The following is a 19409-nucleotide window of genomic DNA, read 5'->3' on the forward strand; positions in this document are numbered from 1 at the left end:
CCAAACGTAAACAATGTCATTACACAAATAATATCAGAGGTAGAAATGTACATTTCAATATGATAAATATCTCAATATAACAATTGTTTTAAACAGAGGTAGAAGCATACTCTCATACAATAGATGCGAGGTCAGCACATCCTTGAAATAAACTGGTTGATTTAATTCAGCAGACTTTTCCATTATCCAATGTCTTTCTGCAGCCGTTGTCCCCTTCTCATTAGCTTTGAGAAAATTCAAGGTTAATAAAGCACTATGTAACCTATTTCAAGGGGTATTTTCCACCCCTTTCTGTTTGTTTAACATATCCTTTATAGTTCTATTTGATCTTTCTATGACTGCTTGACCTGTAGGATTGTATGGTATACGTGTAACATGCTTAATATTGTAATAAGCAAAAAACTGTTTCATTTTCCTAGAGACATAAGCTGGACCATCATCCGTCTTTATTTGTGTAGGTATACCCATGATGGCCATAACTTCTAATAAATGAGTGATTACTGAATCAGCTTTTTCTGAGCTTAAAGCAGTTGCCCATTGAAAACCTGAATAAGTGTCAATGGTGTGGTGTACATATTTTAATTTGCCAAATTCTGCAAAGTGAAACACATCCATCTGTCAGATTTCATTTCTTTGAGTGCCCTTTGGATTAGCCCCTGCAGGCAGTGGTGTTTGGTTATAAAAAGAGCAAGTAGGGCATTTCTTTACAATTTCCTTAGCTTGTTGCCATGTAATAGAAAACTCTTTCTTCAAGCCTTTGCTATTGACATGATGTTTTTTATGAAATTCAGAGGCCTGCAGCACACTACCAATCAACAATTGATCAATTTCTGCATTACCTTGTGCTAGAGGACCTGGCAGACCCGTATGGGATCGGATGTGTGTTATATACATAGGGCAAAGCCTGTTCCTGATTATGTCTTGTACCTGGATAAACAATGAGGTTAATTCTGTATCATCAGGTATAAATTCAGCAGTTTCAATATGTAAGATTACTCTTTCTGCATATTGTGAATCAGTAACTATATTAAGCGGTTCTTTAAAATCCCTTACCACCATAAGAATGGCATATAATTCTGCCTTCTGGACAGAATCATAAGGACTTTGTTCCACCTTACTCAAATCTTCTGATTTGTAACCTGCCTTCCCTGATTTATTAGCATCAGTATAAAATGTACGTGCTCCAGTTATCGGAGCATCACAGATGATTCGAGGAAGAATCCAAGAAGTTCTCTTTATAAAGTTAAGCCTCTTGCTTTTTGGATAGTTGTTATTGATTTCTCCCAAAAAATTAGCACAAGCTCTTTGCCATGGTTCGTTATCTTCCCACAACTTTTTTAGTTCATCAGCAGTGAAAGGCACTATAATTTCTGCTGGGTCTATGCCTGCTAGTTGACGAAGTCTCAATTTGCCTTTTATAATTAATTCAGAGACTTTTTCCACATAAGTTTTTATTTTCTTACTTGGTTTATGTGGTAAAAAGATCCATTCTAAGATAATATCATCTCTCTGCATTAAAATTCCTGTAGGAGAAATTTTGGAAGGCAATATGACAAGAATACAACTGAGCTCTGGATTCACCCTGTCCACATGTGTCTCTTGTAATTTCTCCTCAATCATTCTCAGCTCCTTTTCTGCTTCAGCTGTTAATTCTCTGGGACTGTTTAAGTCTTTTTCACCATCCAAGGTTTTATTTAAGTGAATTATCATATCAGGTGTTATCCCAACAGCTGGTCGTAAGCTGGAAATGTCTCCTAACAACCTTTGAAAGTCATTGAGAGTCCGTAACCGATCTCTCCTAATTTGTGCTTTTTGTGTCTTAATTTTTTGCAAACCTATTTTATAACCTAGATAATTAACAGAATCTCCCCTCTGAATTTTTTCAAGAGCAATCTGCAATCCCCATTTAGGTAAAAGTATTTTTACTTCTTCAAACAGTCTTTCTAAAGTATCCATGTTTGAATCAGGTAACAGAATATCATCCATGTAATGATAAATTATTGACTTGGGAAATTGCTTGCGTATTATTTGCAATGGTTGATTTACAAAGTATTGGCACAGAGTGGGAGAGTTCAACATGCCCTGTGGGAGGACGGTCCACTGGTATCTCCTTGTAGGTTGAGAGTTATTATAAGTAGGCGCTGTGAAGGCAAACTTTTCTCCGTCTTTTTCTTGTAAAGGTATAGTGAAGAAACAATCCTTTAAATCAATAACTATGAGAGGCCATCCTTTTGGTAATAAAGAGGGCAGAGGAATTCCAGATTGCAGAGAGCCCATAGGTTGAATAACCTTATTGATAGCCCTGAGATATGTCACCATTCTCCATTTACCAGATTTTTTCTTAACAACAAATACAGGAGAATTCCAAGGGCTGGTAGATTCTTCTATATGTCGAGCATCTAATTGCTCTTGTACCAGCTGTTCTAAAGCCTGCAACTTTTCCTCAGCTAAAGGCCATTGCTTCGTCCATATTGGTTTCTCAGTCAACCATTTTAGAGACAGTGCTGTTCATATCTCTGAAGGGCCATCAATTGCTTTGCGTTCTTTTTTTTTCTTTTTTCTTTTTTTGGTTTTTCAAGACAGGGTTTCTCTGCAGCTTTTTTAGAGCCTGTCCTGGAACTAGCTCTTGTAGACCAGGCTGGCCTCGAACTCACAGAGATCCACCTGCCTCTGCCTCCCGAGTGCTGGGATTAAAGGCGTGCGCCACCACCACCCGGCTGCTTTGCATTCTTGTACAGCCCGAACAGCCGGTTTCCACCTTCTGTAATATCTTTTAATATTTTCCTCAGTGATATAGGCTCTAGAAGCAGCAGGAATGTTAATTTGGGTATTCCATTGCTGCAACAGGTCATGGCCCCATAAATTCACTGCAATATTGGCTACATATGGCCTTAATTTTCCTATTTGTCCTTCTGTCCCTATGCATTCAACCCATCTCGTGCTCTGCCTTACTTGAGATAGGGTTCCAATTCCCAGGAACTGAACATTTACGTCCTGAAGAGGCCAATACCGATGCCAAGATTCTGGAGTAATGATACTTACATCTGCACCTGTGTCCAGTAGGCCAGTAATAAAAATGCCATTTACACACACTCTTAACTTTGGTCTTTGTTCATTTATAAAAGTCTGCCAAAATACACGTAACTCATCTTTCAGGCCATTTTTGCTTTTAACAGCAGGCATGGGGCTTTCTAATTTTCTTGATGAGGCATGTTCTCGGCAGTAACCGGAAATGACTGGACCACATTCGCCATGGGGGCCTGCAAGAGGCCCCCCATTGCGTTTCCCAGTGGCAACAGGTTGCCTTGTTTATCTCTTGTTGACCTGCACTCATTTGTCCAGTGTCTGCCTTTTCCACATCTCCTACATATACCTGAAGGCTGAGTCCTCCTACGTCTGTTATTTTTAGAAGAGGCATTATTATTATTATTATTATTATTATTATTTCTGAAAATCCGTTGTCTGCAATTCCTTTTAATATGTCCCATCTTGCCACAATTAAAACATTTGGTAACTTGATGCCTCCTTTTTGCATTAGAAATTGCTTCTTCTACCCATGCTTCAGTGCCATAGTCAAATGATTCAACATTCATTGTATGCAAGACCCATTCGTCCAAGGGCGCTGATCTCATCTTTAAAGGCCCCAGGATCCTTTTACACTCCACATTGGCATTCTCATAAGCCAAAGACTCAATTATTATACGTCTTGCTTCTGGGTCAGATATCCCTATTTGTACAGCTTTAGTTAGCCTTTGTAAAAAATCACTAAAGGGTTCTCTCTGACCCTGTTTAACTCTGATATATGATTCCAGTCTCTGTCCTGGGTCTTGAACCCTGTCTCAAGCCTTTAAGGCTGCTGTAGTACATATGGATAAGGTGTGTTCATCATAATTAGCTTGTTCTAGAGGATCGGAGAAAAGTCCTTCACCTAGAATTTGACCTAGGGAGATCTCAATTCCCTTTGCTCTTTCCTGCTGTTCTAAAAGTTTAGCCTCTTGTCTGAACATGCATTTCCAATTTAATTGTGACCCACTCTCTGGAACAGCTGATACTAATTGTACCCAATCATGGGGTGTTGCCTTATTGCTTATAGACCAAGTTTTGAGCATCTCTCTAACAAAGTACGAATGTAGCCCAAAATTCAAAATGGCTTGTTTAATTTCTTTGAGATCATTCATATGGACAGGTTCCCATGTATATTCCTTGATGACCCTAGGGTTTTTGGAACCAGTCACCTTTTCTGACGTTATTATTGGAAAGGCAGGTAAAACTTTATGGAAATTATCCCGGAGAGTTTTACTCATTGACGGAGTTAAATTTCGCCTTTCTACCGTTTGCTCCTGTTCATTACAGTCTATAATTTCCTCAATCTTTTCTAATCTGCTTACTATTGCCTTCTGTAAGGCCTGGATCTCCTGTCCAGAATTATGCTCCAAGGCCTTCATGGAGGATTCCAAAATATGAAGTTTGTCCAGTAGAGTTAGTATCTCATCCTTGGATAGAATTTTCATGGCATGAATTGTGCCTTCTTGTATTGACAATCTGTCAGCCAATCTGTCATATCCTTTAGACAAAGTCCGATTTTCACATTCAGCAGTTTTAATTCTCTCTGATAATGTTTCAGACAGGGACTGAAGTTTACGATCCAAATCAGCTGTTCTCTCCTCCACAGCAATGAATCTCTCCTTAATATCAGACTGTAGTTTTTCTAAATTTTGCTCATTTGATAGAGTCATATCAGACAAAGCCCTATTCCCTTCCTTGAGACCTTCAAACTCTTTCTTGGTGTCAGTCTGAATTGTTTTTGCAAATACCTCGACCGACTTAAAGTTGTCACTCAAATCAGTTGTGCCCTTTCTTAAGCATTCAACCTCTGTCCTAAGAAACCTGGTTTCATTCTGTAAGGACTTTATCATTTTTCTATTTTCAAACCATGTAAGGGAGAAACCAAATACGAGAAAAATTGCAAGCCCTATAAATATCCAAGTTATGGGAATATCATATGTATCCTGCAATATTTCTACCATAGTATAATTAAATAGGCTGCAGAAGCTTTCAACGGTGATATGGTCAGACATTTTTTTTAATCAAAAGAAATTTTACCTGTAATGACCGTTCCCTGCCAGTAGGTGGCGAGGGCAATAACCACTCAGCCAAACCGAGTCTGCAGTACCAGCAGAGCTCAAATGCTGGGACGCAGGCAGTAACAGCTAGTCTCTGGCAGGTCAGGGCCCAGGCCAAACTCAGCCGGGACTGGCGCTGCCTGAGGGGTTAGCGAGCTAGGACTGAGTCACCCTCACATGTCCTTTGCTCCGTACAAGCAGGGCTGGGGCGGGCTAGTCTGGGAAACTGCGCTGAAGCAATCAAGAGCCCAAGGCCGAATCCCTGCCACGCAGTGCGGGAACTGGAGCTAAAGGCTCCCAAATGCCCCACGTTGGGCGCCAAATGAAGGTGCGTGGTTGATCGGCAGTTATGATTCACCAGACTAGCTTTAATATATATAATTCAGTTTTAATAAAGGAAAGGAAAGGGAACTTACAAATCCAAGGTTCCAGCGAGGAGCACAGGAAAACAAAGAGCAGGCGGGACATAGGCCCGCAAGATTTTATAAGTCAATATTAGCCTAAGGGGGACACGCCTTTAGACAAAGGGGGACACGCCTTACAAAACAAGGTTTTTGGCTAGGCTTCCCCTTCACACAGACATACATGCAGGCCAACAAACAGATAAATAAAATCAAAACAATAGAAATGAAAGCGCAGGGGCCTTCTTTTCTAAATTCTGTAAGAAAAATATATGATGCTGGGTGGTGGTGGGCCACTACACCTTTAATCCGAGCACTCAGGAGGCAGAGGCAGGTAGATCTTTGTGCGTTCAAGGCCTCCTGAGCTAGTTCCAGGACAGCCAAGGTTACAGATCAAAAAGAAAAAGAAAGAAAGAAAGAAAGAAAGAAAGAAAGGAAGGAAGGAAGGAAGGAAGAAGAAAGAAAGAAAGAAAGAAAGAAAGAAAGAAAGAAAGAAAGAAAGAAAGAAAGAAAGAAAGAAAGAAAGAAAGAGAAAAAGATATGAAATATTGGGCTTATCTGTAAGATGAGGAGGGTTGGATCCCTTGTAGCTCTGCTATGCTACATTATATGAATTTCCACATTTCAATATTAGAGCAATAGGCATATCTTGTAGGACTCAGCCTTTCCAACAATGACAACCCCAGCATTTTTGCTTTGGAATTTTCTATTTGGTCCCACTGTTTGCTTAGGTATTTATGTTTAGAAAATTCGTAGTTCATCCCAGAAATACTATTCTGAAGCAAGACTCTTTGATACTCCTTAAATTAAAAAGTTGAGATCCTACAGATAAAGTCGATAGCTTTTCCATTCACCAAAATCATCATGATAGAGGTTATTTCAAAACCATCCGTCCTGGACTAAGTTACTACATCATGCTATTCATTGAATGATAGAGGTTATTTCAAAACCATCCGACCTGGACTAAGTTACTACATCATGCTATTCATTGAATAAGCATTACCAGTAATGAGATACTGACTGTCCAGTCCAATTTAAAGCTACATAGAAAACTGGAAAATATCTGCATAACCAACAATTACCACTTAGATTAAAAACTGTTAAAATTGCGTTTTCTTTTCTCCTCCTCCCCTCTCTGGTTTTTTTTTTATTATTTTTGGTTTTGTTTTTGAAAACAAGTTATAAATACTATCCTCAACACTTGGCTTGCTCCTTTGGAGAGTCCCAGCCAGGTGCTTGACAACATGCCTGCTCTTCTCAATCAGCCACTGTACCTGTGACCAACAACCAATAATGGTCCCCCCTTCAAGCCTGTTATCCTTAGCTTTCGTTAGAAGCGGCAGGCTCTACCTTGATTTCTCTCCTCCCAGCCCTCCTATCAGCTTTGAGGCGCGTTCCAGCTTCTTAGCACACAGCTCCACCTGATCTTCCAAAGCTGCCTTCTCCTCTGTTTTCTCGAGAAAAATCTTCTGTAAATTTTCCAAATGATGCTCTACTTCCGCAAGTTCTGCTCTCTTCTGATTCAAAAGCTCCATTGTCTCAGCTAAGGACTTTTGCGCCTCTGATAAGCGAGCTTTCTTAGGAGCCACAACCTGTTTGGGAATAATATGCAGATGTGTTCTATGTAAAAGTCAGATGCTATGGGTCAGACATGGGATATAACAATAAATTATACATAATACGTAAATCTTACATAAAACAAAAACGCCTATATACTTCAAAAATATACAAATTATTTGGTTTTGTAAACTATGGTTTTATAGTATGTAAAAAAAATTACAAGGCATTTTAATGTAGAGTAAAAAGTATCACAATATACAGCAATGTGTTTTAAAATAATGAGAAGTTGCCAGTCAACTGAAAATGGGGAGAGGGAGCCAGGTGGTTCTGTTTCTTCCTGTTCGTTTAACTTGTTGATTGTTCTTTTGAGACAGATTCTTTTTTATGATTTTTTTTTACATTTTAAAATTTTATTTTACATTCCAACCACAGTTCTCTCTCTCACCCCTTCTCCTGCCCCCCACCCCTACCTTTCCCCAAGCCCACTTCCTATCCACTCCTCCCAAAGGGTGAGGGCTCCCATGGGGAGTCAACAAAGCCTGACCCATTAAGTTGGGGCAGGACCAAGCCCCTTCCCCCTGCCCTAAGGCTGAGCATGGCATCCCATCATAGGGAATGGGCTCCAACAAGCAAGCTCATAAATCAGGCATAGTTCCTGATCTAACTGCCAGGGGCCCTCAGATAGACCAAGTTACACAACTGTATCCCATATGCAGAGGGTTTAGTTGGGTACTTTGGAGGCTCCACAGCTGTCAGTCTAGAGTTCATGAGTTCCCACGAGCTTGGTTCACCTGTCTTGAACTCACCATATTTCTCTCAAACTCATGACAAATTCCCTTGCCTCAGTCTCCCAAGCGCAGGTATTAGAGACATCAACCACCATACCTGGGTTCTCATTCTGTTTCTATGTAAGTTTTGTTTTGTTTTGTTTTAATGGTTTTTAAATTTTTATTTTTCTTCCTAAGTCTGTGGCCTTCTTCCAAGTCACACCAAGATCACACTGGCCTTGGAGAGATTAAGACTATGATAGCAAAAATACGAAGACGGAAAAGTTTTGTAGTAAGTCTCACTAAATTAAAATTTCCTCAAGAACTCTTAAAAAGACACTTTTCTTGTTGAAGAGAAAAATGATTTTTAAAATTGCTATCTTTGTGCCCTTAGAATATCAAGAATAAGCTTTAGTTAACTCCATCACTGAATCATGCCAAAAGTCAATGGTACAGAAAAAATTAGAAGATGATCAGAAAGTCCGGGCCAGTCAGAAAGTGGGTGACCCCAGCCCTTCCGGAGCATCCCTGTAACTCACAGCGATACTAGAGGTAAAGACGGGGAAACACTTAACAGATTCAAAGTGTCTCTTCTCTGGGCTAAAAGTCTAAGGAAGAATGTAGATGCCACGAAGCCCCCCTCCCTTCCAGTTCTGACTTCAGAGAAGACATTGCTAACGTCTCTCCATCACCTTCGTGTGCTGACACGGAACAGCTGCACTGGTATGGAAATGTCATGTAGAGGTACAGACAGGGAAGAAACGCTGTGAGGCCTCTGGAAACGAACTGAACGGGGCGATAGCAGACCTGTCATGACACTACTCCGTGGAGAGAAGTTAGTTCAGTAGGAGATCCTAGATAGAATCTGTTTTACTCCCTGAGCAGATCTACACAAGACTCTGCTCCATAAACTCAAACTCAAAAGCGCCTACCTCACTCTCAGCATATGCCAATGGCTGCAGCCTGGTCATTCGGTGCCTTGAGTTTATTCTAGTACACGCTACCAATAGTTCCAGCTCTCCTTTAGCGTATGCTCTTCCTTTCCTGGGTATATTCATGTGATGCCTGTGTTTTTTTGTTCCTTTACTAGACAAATTTGTAAAACATTCTTAATTAAATTCTCTTGATTTCCCAGGAATCTGGGCCAGTTGGATATTCCATTAAAAAAAAAAAAATCCCTGCTGAATTCAAGCCATTACTTCAAGGGATCTTCCTTCACTCTGAATTTAGCCATACTGGATCCTCTTACACCTGATGGATCAACTCACTTAGAATCTTTAAGATAATTTAAATTCTTAAATTGTATTTATTTATTTGTGTGGGCATGTCTGTGCATGTGTGCAGGATGGGTGCAGGCACAACATGCCACAACATACATGTGGAAGTTAGAGGACAACTAGTTGAGTTTTTCCTCTTATCATGTAGTCCCAAGGGGTAAACTCAGGTCATCAGGCCTAGTGGCAAGCATATATATATATATATATATATATATATATATATATATATATACATACATACACACACTAGCCCATTTTGCTTACCCTGAATCGACTTTCAAAACAGAACTTTATTGAGATATAACACATGTACAACAACAATTCTCTGTAAGTATCAATGGTCTTTAGTATGTTCATAGAATGCAACCATTATCACAATCAATTTTAGGATGCTTTTCACTACCTCACATGGAAACTTCATAACCATCATTAAGTTACTTTCCACTCTAGCTATCCCCTCATCCCTTCTCCTAACCAAACTTGACAGCACATGTAGAAGGATGAACTTGACCCTTCTAGAAAGAAGCACAAAATTCAACTCCAAATGGATCAAGGACCTTAACATAAGATCTGATAAAGAAAAGTACACTTGATTTCACCGGTGCAGGGAAGGATTATCTGGACAAACTCTGATAGCACAGACACAAAGAACAAGAATGAATAAATAGAACTTCATAAAACTAAAAGCTCTGTACAACAAAGGATACCATCACTTGAGAGAAAAAGAAGGCCACAGAATAGGAAAAATCTTTACCAGATATACATCTAACAGAGGATTAGTGTCTGGAATATACGAAACTAAAAAAACCCTAAATATCAAGAGACCAAGCAATTCAGTTAAAATATTGGATATGGAACTAGAGAGTTCTCAAAAAGAAGAAAAACAAGTAGCTGAAACATCATTTTATAAAAATTTTCAACATCCTTAGTCACCAGGAAAATATAATTAAAACTATTGAGATTTTTATCTTATCCAAGTCAGAAAGTCTATGATAAAAGAAAGCAAAAAGCCAAATTATGGCAAGTTCTTGGGTAGATATGGGGAAAGAACACTTATCCACTACTTGTGGAAGTGAAAAAATTATATATCTGATATGGAAATCAATGTGAAGATCCCTCAAAATACTGAAAATAGGTCTACCATACGGTCCAGCCACACCACTCTTGGACATATACCCAAGGACTTTGTATCACCATAGAGATACCTGCTCATCCATATTCATTGCTGCTCTGCTCACAAAGCCAAGGGATACAAAAACCTTAGATGTCCAACTGATGAACAGACAAGGAAATGTGGTATATTTTCATAATGAAGTATTATCCAGCTATTAAGAATAAAGAAATTAGCCGGGCGATGATAGCGCACGCCTTTAATCCCAGCCCTTGGGAGGCAAAGGCAGGCGGATCTCTGGGAGTTCGAGGCCAGCTTGGTCTACAAGAGCTAGTTTCCGGACAGGCTCCAGCATTACAGAGAAACCCTGACTTGAAGCAAAAACAAAAAAAGAAAAGAAATTATTCTTAATGAATGAAATGGATGGAGCTAGAAACAATCTTTGTGACGAAGGTAAACCAGACTCAGAAAGAGGAAGGTAGTTACATGCTTTCCTTCATTTGTAGCTTTGAATCTTCAGATGTGTATGTTTCATTTGGAATACCCACAGAGGTCACAGGATGGGGTAGAGTTGGACTTTCAAGGGAGGGGATATAGAAAGCACTGATTTAAAAGCTTAAAGGGGCCAGGCGGTGGTGGCACATGTCTTTAATCCCAGCACTTGGGAGGCAGAGGCAGGAGGATCTCTGTGAGTTTGAGACCAGCCTGGTCTACAAGAGATAGTTCCAGGACAGGCTCCAAAGCTACAGAGAAACCCTGTCTTGAAAAAGGGAATGAATAGAACAGAAAGAGTTTAAATTGAGGTGGGGGATGGGAGGGAAGGTTAGGGAAAGGAATACAAATCTTAACTCTAAAGACTTAAAAAAATCATATAGAAACCTACTATAGAAGCTTACTCTCTCTCTCTCTCTCACCCACCCCCACCCCCCACGGGAAGAGAGAGAGAGAGAGAGAGAGAGAGAGAGAGAGAGAGAGAGAGAGAGCATACATATATAATGCACTTATCCTACAGTGAGACAACAATGACCCTATTAGACAGCACAAGCTACCAGAAGTCCAATGCTGTTTGGAGCTGTTGGTCAGTGAAGTCCCATAGACCCCCCAAACACTACAGGCTGCTGCCAACACTATTGGTTACCCTCTAGGACTTAATGGTAAGACCCCTGCTGCTGAAGATGCCATGCACTTGAGTCACAGAACTTGGAGATTGCAAGTTGGCACTAACTCAGAAGCTCCATCCCATCGGCTACTTCCACAGGGCTGGGAGATGCTATGAGAACCACCAGAGGGAGAAAGTAACCCGCTGTCTTACCCAGCTGTGAACCCTGTGAGCTACAATAAGGATTAGCTTTGCCAAGGCACGACACTGGTGTAATAATGACACAAATTATGGACTAACCAACCACTTTCTGACTGGGTTTACGGCCCACTCCACAAGACGAAGCCCATGCATGAACTGTTGTTGGGTCAAGAACTTGTGGCTAGAATCAAAGGTCTGGGGAGAACTCCTAGTCTGCTAAACGAATAGAGTACTAAACCAACTCCTAATGACTGACATATTCGTGGAGTGGTGTATCTCTCAGCCTTCATCAAGGAAGCTTCCATGCGCAGTAAATGGTCATTAACAGAGACTCACAAATGACAGAGGTATAAAAGCCTGCAGAATACTTAGCCCTAAATTGGACACATATACTGAGCCTGCCCCTAAAACTTGGGGATCATTACAGAAGAGGGGGCAGAACGATTCTAAGAGCCAGAAACGGTAAATGAGGAAAAGGAAGCAGTGTCCTCTGATACAACAGAGCAGCTTCATATGTGAGCTCACAGCAGCCGTGGCAGCGTGCACGAGCCCACTGCAAGCTCAAGCTGGGCCGGATCCCAGGATGAACAGGGGAAGTGGACATGAAATCCATTTCAGCTGAGGAGCTACTGGCAACTGAGAGCTACTGGGAGAGGGAGGGTCAATTTCCTTTAAAGGAGTTGCCATCAGGGGTCGGCCAAGCTCCGGTGGAAGACCACACGTTTAAGAATGTATGGACAGCACGAGCTGGACTTGATGGGTAGAAAATAACAAAGAGAACACAAAGTTGGGTGGGTGGGCAGGGGAGGGGGTGGATCTGTGAGGAGCTGGGGGAGGTGAATACAGTCAAAACTCGCTGAGTGAAATTCTGAAGGACCTAATGTGGAATACATCTAAGACTTAAAGTTCACGTTTTTATTTATGGGACTGTGAGTCAGGATTGGGTGTGCGCGTCCTGAAAATACCTTAGCGACTCTGTCATACACCTCCATGGCCATGATCCACTTGCACAGCCCCTCAGCTGCAGAAGAAGCCTTAGCAACCTTAGGGGGATCAAACTCGGGGTTTGTCAAGTATTCACTGCGAATCTTCTGCATAACAGTCACCTGCATGCCAGAGATTTAGATTGTAAGATTAGCGCAGTCATCACATAATCACAAAGAGGAAGAAAATCATAGGTAATGAAAACATCTAGATTTTAAGGAGTTATACTGAGGGCCCTTGAGATGACACTTGCCACCAGGCCTGGTAATCTGGGTTCAATCGCTAGCACTCACATGACGGATGAAGAGAGCAATCCTTTGGCCTCTACCTGAGTGCCATGGGACACGTACCCACACTTATAACACACACAATAAATAAATAAAAATAAATAAATAAATAAATTTTAAAAAGTTATGTTGTTTTTAAAAGTAAAAATTTTGGGATAATTTTAAAAGTATAATTATAGCAGAAACAAAAATATTTATGATAAAAATACATCAATTTATAAATAATGAAGAAAGGTGCCTCTTCCAAAAATGCCAAGAAGACTGTGAATTGACAGAACATTTGAAAACAGAATAATTAACATTAATAAATAACAATTCAAATGGAAAATGTTACCTTCTTTATGTAAATATGAACAAGATTTTCTAATAAAGGAACTATTATATGAAGATATTTAGAGAACTTTTCAAGTCAACAGTACACTAAAATAGGAATTTATTGACTTTCTAATAATCTGAAAGTGTTTTTTGTTATAAAATGTATTCTATGGCCATTAATAAATGTTAGTACCCCTTTATCAATTATCTTAATCTCACAAAAGGATTATCCCCTTACGTCTTATAAGACAGTGTATAATTTAAAGCTCTTTGACGTCAGGACAAAGTCGCATTTTGAGAAGAAACTCTAATATAACTTACTGGAATATTGTCCTTGTCGTACTCTCTCAGATCTCTTAAGAAATTCATATCTCCCAGAAGTTTTTTGCTAGGTCCCCAGTAATCGAGTATCTACAAATGAAGTTTATGGAAATGTACTAGTTATACAACTGAAAGCACATATTAGTCAGAAAAGCATTTATATATTTAAAAAATCTCAACTTCTGAAAATAAAGGCCCATTCCGTGCCAGACATGCTGGCGCACACCTTTAGTTCCAGCATGCTAGAGGGGCAGGTCGATCTCTGTGAGTTCAAGGTCAGCCTGGTTAACTTATAGTGTTCCAGGGCAGTCAGGGCTATGGGTAAAACCCTGTGTTTAAAAATAAAAATAGAAAGAGACTCTTTTCCCAAGAACGTGTTAAATATGTAAAACACGATGTATTTTAAACATGGATATAAACTTAATATTAAAATTTTAATCGTTGACCTGAAGGCTGTATGTCACATTCTTACAATCTTAGCTATTAAATACAGGCCTCAGCATGTACTGACATAAGAATAGGAAGTCTGTATGGATAGAGAAGAAAATAGAAACAACTGGAACCACAGCTTTCTGATACCATATTTACTAGAATATAGACAGACACCATTTTCTGTAGTTAGTTATGAGTCCATTAAACCTGGAAAACAATATTTTCCCCCAGATTACAGGTTGTTAGTATTTAATTTAATAATGGTAAAACAAATTCTGTTTTGCCATTCAATAATATGATTTAATCTGTGCCCAGTTATTACCTTGCCCCCAGTTCCTGAAGGATCTGAAATTTTTTCTGGTTTTATATCTTTCATGACACAAACAGCAGCCATAACAAGTTTAACACCAGCTGGAGGATTCTTCATTGATTTCACAATTGTAATATCAGCTGGCTATATCAAAAGAAAAGAAGACATCCTTATAAAATAGCTTACTTTTAAATAGTGAGAATTAAAAAAAATAATGTTGGGGCGATGTGTGACAGTATTCTTCTATAACCTCAGAACTCAGGAGGTGAGGGAAAGGGTGATAAGCTGTGGCCAGCCTGGGTTACACAGTGAGATGCTATATCAAAAAATTAAAACAAAAAAGTAATTTTAGGAAATAAACATCTTGAGAGTGGAGCAGAGACCAGGACTACGTCCCGATGGAGACGTGTTGAGTGCTAGGAAACCTCCAAAGAATCACTTGTAAAATGATGTAAACTAGCAACAAGCACGTGTCAGAGCTACGATTTGCCACCTGTCTATCGTTAGGAAAGATAGCACCAGGTGTCTTATTATCCAGTGCCCTTCTGAGATGATCTCTGATATTGATCTCATAATGGATCAAGTGCTGGAAAGCTAGTGGGTATCTTGGTCCCTATGTGGTACAGGTTCTACTATCACAACCCCCAAATCTCACTAGAACTCAAACAATGGGTGGCGCGAGGAATTTGTCTCACTGCTATGGGTGAGCGTGGAGCCGTACAGTTCTGTAGACAAGGTCTGTGGGCTTCATTCTTGGAGAAACAGTTCCTCTATTAGACCATTCTGAGGTTTGTCTTGGTGTGTCGTTCTTAGTGGCTCAATCTTAAGATCTTCTGTTGTTCTTTCAATAAATTGTTATTTATTTATAAATTTCCTTAAAACTTCTTAACCTCTTATACTAAATAGAATCAACTAGGCCCTAACTCATGTTAATAATACTGCATAGCAGGAAATACAGAGCAGCAGACTCTGACCAAAAGCAGAGGCTTAGACCAATGTCCTGAACTGGCAGGACTTGAAGGGACTAAGACTCTTGAATTAGAGATTAATCTTAAAGTTCTTGGAACACAGTGATAAAATAGTTTCTTAAATAAATGGTCTTGGTTGCCTGGAATGATGTCTCTATTAAAAACAAGTTGTTTTGGGGTTCAGTTCTCAGCACCCACAGGGTGACTTACAATCATCCTTTACCCCACACTTACAGGGGAGCTGATGCCCTCTTCTTGCTAAGTTTCAAACCCAGGACAAATGGCTGAAGTGCCTACTTAACATATCAAAGTGGCCCTGGCAAACAGGTTCTCTGGGCATCCTTCAGTCCCTACCTGTTATAGAGTATGGCTGGCATACCCGCCCTCTGCCCTGAGCTTTCCAGCCCAGGGGCTGGGCTGCCTTTCCCTCAGGGGCTCTTCCCTACCTAATCCAGATATTATGGCTACCCATCCTTTTATATCTTTGGCCTCCTGTCCGCTGCACTGGGTTCCTCTCTCTCCAGTCTCCTTCTTCCTTCCCGTCTCCCACATGTCCCAGCTCCGTCTGGTCATGTCCACTCTGGACTCTCCCACATGTCCCTGCCTCTGACTGTGCTCTCCCGTATTTCTAGAATAAACATTTTCCTCCACCTTACCCAGGAAAGTCATGTCTTTTCCTTTTCATTTTTTGTTCACTTTTGACCTCTGCAGGCACCAGACAGACAGTACACACACATATGCAGGCAAAACACTCATACACATAAACTAAAATAACCTAAAAACAAAAAAAAAATCTTGTTAAATTCATCTGTTGTGACAAACCTCTACAGGGAAAATATGCGCCACGTGGCTTTTAAGTGTGGCAGGAAGCATAAAGGACAGTAACAATGGGCTCCGGGCGGTTGATTCTGCTTTGTTCTATAACAATTTCTAAGCTACACTGTTTATTGTACTGCTTGCAAGCAAACCAAGGTGACAATATGCTGCTACAATTATGCAATTTCATCTAAATCTTCACTACACTTCAAGTACAAAAATTTTGGGACACAATTTCAAAGAACTGATCCTTTTCAAAATGCAGCAAACATTTTCATTCATGCACAAGGAAAGGAAGGGTTCAAAGGGATCTGCAGTGAAGTCATTGCAGGCTACTTGTGAGAGAATTTCCGCAGCCAAGCACCTTTAACTTTAACCAATGGCAGTGTGTCGGTACATTTAAAAATCACAAGACCCCTTTTTACTGGGCATGTTGCCCATGACAAACTATTATAATACTGTGTTTTTAGAGCAAGATATCTGAGTACCATAAGTTCCATGGTGATTTGGTTTTCTTATGGAGGTTAAAGATGGTTTTGTTGGGATAAGTGCATCACAGAATACCATCCAGTTAACCAATAATGCCCCTTTTGCCACAGTCCGGGAACTTTTAGGATATTCACCCAACACTAGTTTTGTTTTTGAGGCCTCAGCCAGAGTTTTGAGGATTCCATCTGTGCAGTGTGACCTTAAGTGTATCTGTGAAAGCTGTCCTTTGACAGCCTAGATGAGAGAAGTGAATCGGATGATCCATTTATCTAGCGCCCGATTGTTAGTTGAAGATATTGGTTGATTTGATCAATTTGACATCGAATGATGTTACGTAACATGCACTGCATCAGGAAGCTCTCCATATTAACTACATCCTTCCTGTGTAAGGCTCAGTTTTATGAGCACTGGTGTCCATAAGAGTTTTGTAAAAGATCTCAGTGTGTGTTCTTATTATTGGAGTGTTCGTGATGTTGTGATTCGTGTTAAGACTCATTTCAAATTCAGTGATATCATTATCCTGACAGCCACTGACTTGATTTGCCATTCCTAGAATTTCTGTATGGCTTGGTTTTCTGTGGATCAAATGGATTTATCTTAAGTTTCATTTCATTAGTATATTTGCTGAGACCAGATATTTGAAATGAGTTGCAATTTTGACTTCCTGGTTGATTATAATTCCCCAAAGAATCAGCACATTCCTTTCTCTGCTCACCACTCAAGTGCGTTTTGCTAACCCACTGTGTTGCCCTCACTGGGAGGGACGGCAAACAGGACGGGAAGAGACTTCACAGGGTGCCTTAAGGTTTTTTGTTATCTGCCTGTATTCTCTGTACATTTGACTCTCCAAGGCAAACATTCTGAATGGCTTCCCCCAGCCCCAGGCCATCTTTTCTATACCAGTCTGGCTGCTGAGTTTATAGTTTTGTCAGGTCTCCCACATGGAAAGTTATGGTAACGATTAAAGAAGCAGGCAAAGAACAAGGTCTGGATACTGTCAGCCGCCCCAGTCAACAGGTCATGACTCTCCCGTTCTGTTGGGCGAAGTGTTCTGGTTTTGCCTAAAGAGCCTTAACAGTCACACACGATACAACGTACAGCAGAAAGTGCAACCCACAGCTGCATAAGATACAACTTTGGAGTTTTCTATGCACATATATGCAGGAAGCCGCAAGAGCAGCCACACATTTTTGTTCTTCCGTTTCCTTCTGGCCCATGTGCAGAACCTCTTGCGATTCACAAAGACCATTCATTGCATTTCCACTAAACTATCCTGACTGAAAGTTATACATAACCAAGGAAAAGCAAATATGTAAATATAACACTGTATCAAAGAAGAACCTGTTGAGATGTAAGTTTCATTTAACTTGACAAATGAACAATATAACCCAATACAAAACAAACATAAAATAGAATCGTATAAAATTTAAAATGGAGCCTTAGCCCATTAACCGAAGATGTGTATATTGCTTCCTTGTTGATGAAACCCAAGGTGGCAAACCCAAATGCTTCCCTTGAGCGTGTCTAGCGCAGACAGAGCTGCCTCCAGGGCTGGGATCGCCTCTGCCAGGTCACTCTCACACTCGTTCTTCAGAGCCTGGGCTTCTTCCGCCTTCCCACTGGCTATCTCTTCATCCAGTTTCACAAATTTTCTTTTCGCCTCTACTTGTGCAGACTCTATCTCAATAATCTAAAGAAAAGAAATAAGGTGAAACTAGAGACACATTTTCAAGCAGCCTATTGTTTCTGCAAGCCTAGAGACAAAGGACTGTTTGGGAATTAGGGAATTCAACACATCATTTTGAGTAGGAGAAAGGTTTGTTAGGTAAAATTATGTTGTGAAGTTTGAAGGCAAATGGGTAGAGCTGGAAACGATCATTCTGAGCGGTCGGTCACCCGGACCCAGAAAGACAAAGGTCCTATGTCTTTTGTGGATGTTAGTTTTGAATCTTTAGATATGTTCGTCTTGTTTAGAATGCCCACAGATGCAGGTAAATTAATAAGGAGATGGAGAAGGAATAGATTGCAAAGGAGGGAAGAGAGAAGTAGTGATATAAAGGGGGGGAAGAGGAATAATGGAACAGGAATGGTCAAATGGGGTTGGGGATGGGAAGGCAGGTTAGAGGGAGAAATACAGGGAGAGATAATTATTACAGGGAGAGATAATTAACACTAGAGACTTTCTGAAAAGAAAACCATATGAAAAACTACTATTGTGGAAGGCTCCTAAGATGTAGACATCCACATACATAGAGAACTTGAATAGATTTTCCCTATAATGATGCCCTCCTAACCACAGGTTAACTAAAAGCTCAGAGTCAGGAATGCGCAACCTCGATAGGGTTTGTTGGCCACTAAGGGTCCACAGACACCTACATATAACAGGCCGTGACAGAAAATTAAGGCTTAGTTTCAAGAGTAGTTTTACACACCTCAACTGTCCTTTGACATCAATAAAAATGTTGCTTTCCTACCTGCATCATGCGTGCATTTTCGATTTTAGCTTCCTCCAACTTGGGCTGTAATTCCACAAGCTCCAGTTTCATTTCCCCAACCTAAACAGAAGGTTTGTCATTAAGTTTTCCCTGCCGTAACAGGTGACATAGAAATTAGAGACTTAAATGCATCATAAAATTCTGGCCATGAGAAATCTTAATTTTTCCAGTTCTTTGCATGCTAAAATAATCGTGAGAGCATATCCAGTTCTTCTCACAAAAGGCTTTGACTATTTTAGGTATTTCACAAGGCACTGGCACAAGTGGCCACGGGGGAAATGAAACCATAAGAGAAGTGCCAGCTCAGGTACTCTCATTATACCGTGACATCCAAACAAAACACTAGTGAGTATTAATAGCACTGGACTCATTAGAAAAAGCCCAACTTACATTTAACGTCTGCTACAATAGAAGGCCAAAAATAGATTTCTTCTACTCTCAAGTGATAACAAA

General features: G+C 40.3%; 1 protein-coding gene across 1 annotated transcript in view; it reads right to left on the reverse strand.

The window, feature by feature from the left end:
* Positions 1-19409, reverse strand: part of Dnah12 (dynein axonemal heavy chain 12) — a 165966-nt gene that overhangs the window by 46255 nt on the left and 100302 nt on the right. Inside the window, exons 47-52 of the mRNA XM_038349317.1 lie at positions 18936-19016; positions 17963-18151; positions 14201-14332; positions 13447-13536; positions 12505-12645; positions 6875-7116 (exon numbers count right to left, since the gene is read on the reverse strand). Coding sequence (XP_038205245.1) covers positions 6875-7116; positions 12505-12645; positions 13447-13536; positions 14201-14332; positions 17963-18151; positions 18936-19016 — 875 coding nt within the window. The remainder of the gene's footprint in view (positions 1-6874; positions 7117-12504; positions 12646-13446; positions 13537-14200; positions 14333-17962; positions 18152-18935; positions 19017-19409) is intronic.

This window comes from Arvicola amphibius, chromosome 12 (genome assembly GCF_903992535.2).
Source record: "Arvicola amphibius chromosome 12, mArvAmp1.2, whole genome shotgun sequence".
NCBI lineage: Eukaryota > Metazoa > Chordata > Mammalia > Rodentia > Cricetidae > Arvicola > Arvicola amphibius.